A 2,433-nucleotide genomic window follows, 5' to 3' on the forward strand; every position below is an offset into this window, starting at 1 on the left:
CAAACATAGGTTTTCAGAAGTAAAAACGTGCATAATGAAATGACCCAAAGGCCCGTGAGAAATCATGAATTCACCAAAAAAATAAACGCGGAGCGACCTCGGCACGTCGCTGCGAGAGGTCGCTCCCGGGTCGTTTCTTCGCGAGCGACCTGGCTGTGTCGCTCTGAAGACGTCGCTCCGGGTTTCGTTGGGTGTCATCTCACCATGGAAAAGCGAGCGACCTTGGAACGTCGCTCTAGCAAGTCGCTCTGGGAGGGGTGTCTCGCGATAGAAACGCGAGCGACCTCTCTACGTCGCTCTGGCAAGGTCGCTCCGGGATGTGTGTCACAGCGACTTCATATAGTCGCTCCGGGATGTGTGTCACAGCAGTGCTCGTCCAAAAATCACTCTAATCACCTCCCTTGAGCTCCAAATGTACCCAAATGTCTCCAAGAACTCCATGTGGTACTCCAAAACCTGATAGAGACATATGTATGCAAAATGCAACCTAGACATGGCTAAATTTTAATCTATATGATGAAAATGCACATGAATAAATGGATAAAATAATGTGAATATGCAAGATATCAGAAATACGTTAACATGGGTATACATTTTCATGAAAAGAATTGGTCGTTTCTAAAGACGCAACCGACCTCCTCGATCTCGCATGGTTGGAGAGGAATCCTGCGGGGCAGAGACCTTCTTCTAAATCACCTAGGCAAGGCAGTAGGAAACGGTGAATCAACATCTGTTTGGACAGATTCTTGGATTCAACCAGAGACGAAGCTCAAACCTATTGGCCCCGTCTTCCTCCTAGACAGAGACGTCATGGTCTCAGACCTATTGACACGAGAAACAAGAGAGTGCAATACCGACCTTGTGGAGAAGCTCATGCCTGAACTAAAGGAACACGTACTAAAGCTGCGACCTAGTGTCCTTGGTAAGCATGATGCATACATCTGGCCCCTGCAACAATCAGGATCTTACAGTGTTAAGTCGGGTTACTACTCCACCTTCCTATCACCCAATCAATCGACTGAAAGGACTCAGGGAGATAATAATGAAGGCAAATGGAAAAAACTTATCTGGTCTCGACATCTCCCCCCGAAGCTAAAATTCTTCCTCTGGAAGATAGGCTCCAACGCGCTACCGTCTGGGGAAAATTTGCGTAAAAGAGGGATGCTCCAAAACATCACCTGTAACCATTGTGGGGAACCAGAGAATGTGGATCACATCCTCTTTCACTGCCAATACGCAAACGAGGTCTGGAGGTATGGACCGTGGAATCAATCCATCGATACAACTGATGCTACAACGTTCTTCGAAAAGCTTGAGAGATCTTGGAACCTAACTCCACTCCCACCTTATGGATTCACGGGAAATGCTTTGCCGTGGATATGCTGGGCAATCTGGACCTCCAGGAACCAACGGATCTTCGAAAATAGATCCCAATCGCCAGAAGAAACAGCTCTAAAAACGATCCAGGCCCTCAAGGAATGGGAGATTGCGCAACCCCCGAGCCTGAAAATCCCCAAATCATTGATTACTGGCCAGCAACATGATCCGATGGTCCTTGATCCCTCTGAAATCTTCTGTAACACTAACGCGTCCTGGAGTCACACCTCTAAAGAAGCAGGACTAGCTTGGATCTTCACAAATGGATCAGCAACAGAGATATTTCGCGGGTCGATCAAGCAAAGCGCAGTCTCATCGCCATGCATGGGCGAAGCTCTGGCGATCAGAGAGGCCTTACTCCAAGCAGCCACCAATCACTACTCCATTATCTGTATTCGAACAGACTCTCAAGTGCTTGCTCAAGCTATCACCTTTCGACGGAAGACGACAGAACTCTACGGGATTCTATCAGATATCGACGAGCTCGCTTTCTCCTCTTCCTCCCCCTTTATCAATTGTCGTTTTACTTATATTTCTAGGGCCAATAACGGGCCGGCTGATGGGCTTGCCAAGGCCTGTCTGGTAGCACAGCCCGTTGTAAACCCAAACCAAAACTCTGTTTAATTTCTTAATGAAATTTCATGTTGCTCAAAAAAAACTACAAGAAAACACATGCTTAACGAGGAAAAACAATCCTCTTAAATTTACGTCGATTTTACGAGGAACTTACGTGGAAAACTAAAGTCATCGTTATTTCCTCGTAACGTAACGACAAAAGTGTTTCGTCGTAAAGTGGATGTAATTTGACGAATATTTTACGAGGAAAAACTATTTCCTCGTAAATACGACGTAAACTTTGCGTGTTATTTACGAGGAAATAGTTTACGTGTATTTAGCGAGGAAATTTTGAATCCACCAACTTTGTAGATGTTACACGTTTTTTTTTGCCACCTAATTAATTTTCGTCGTAAATTCATAGGAAAATTACAACTACCAGATTCGAAATTTCCTATAAATATGGATGTTTGAACATCATTTTAAACACACCAACAACAA

At 45.0% G+C, this 2,433-nt stretch overlaps 1 protein-coding gene across 1 annotated transcript; it reads left to right on the forward strand.

Annotated features, from left to right (window-relative positions):
* The first annotated feature begins 582 nt into the window (after window positions 1-582).
* On the forward strand, window positions 583-2,001 carry LOC106331250. Its single transcript, XM_013769560.1, has one exon. It carries the CDS (start codon window positions 583-585, stop codon window positions 1,999-2,001), a length of 1,419 nt encoding a protein of 472 aa, XP_013625014.1.
* Window positions 2,002-2,433: the final 432 nt, after the last annotated feature.

This window comes from Brassica oleracea, chromosome C3 (genome assembly GCF_000695525.1).
Source record: "Brassica oleracea var. oleracea cultivar TO1000 chromosome C3, BOL, whole genome shotgun sequence".
NCBI lineage: Eukaryota > Viridiplantae > Streptophyta > Magnoliopsida > Brassicales > Brassicaceae > Brassica > Brassica oleracea.

Excerpts from the sequence above, each read along its gene's own strand:
- LOC106331250 (XM_013769560.1), top strand. The coding sequence starts at position 583 with ATGGGTATACATTTTCATGAAAAGAATTGGTCGTTTCTAAAGACGCAA.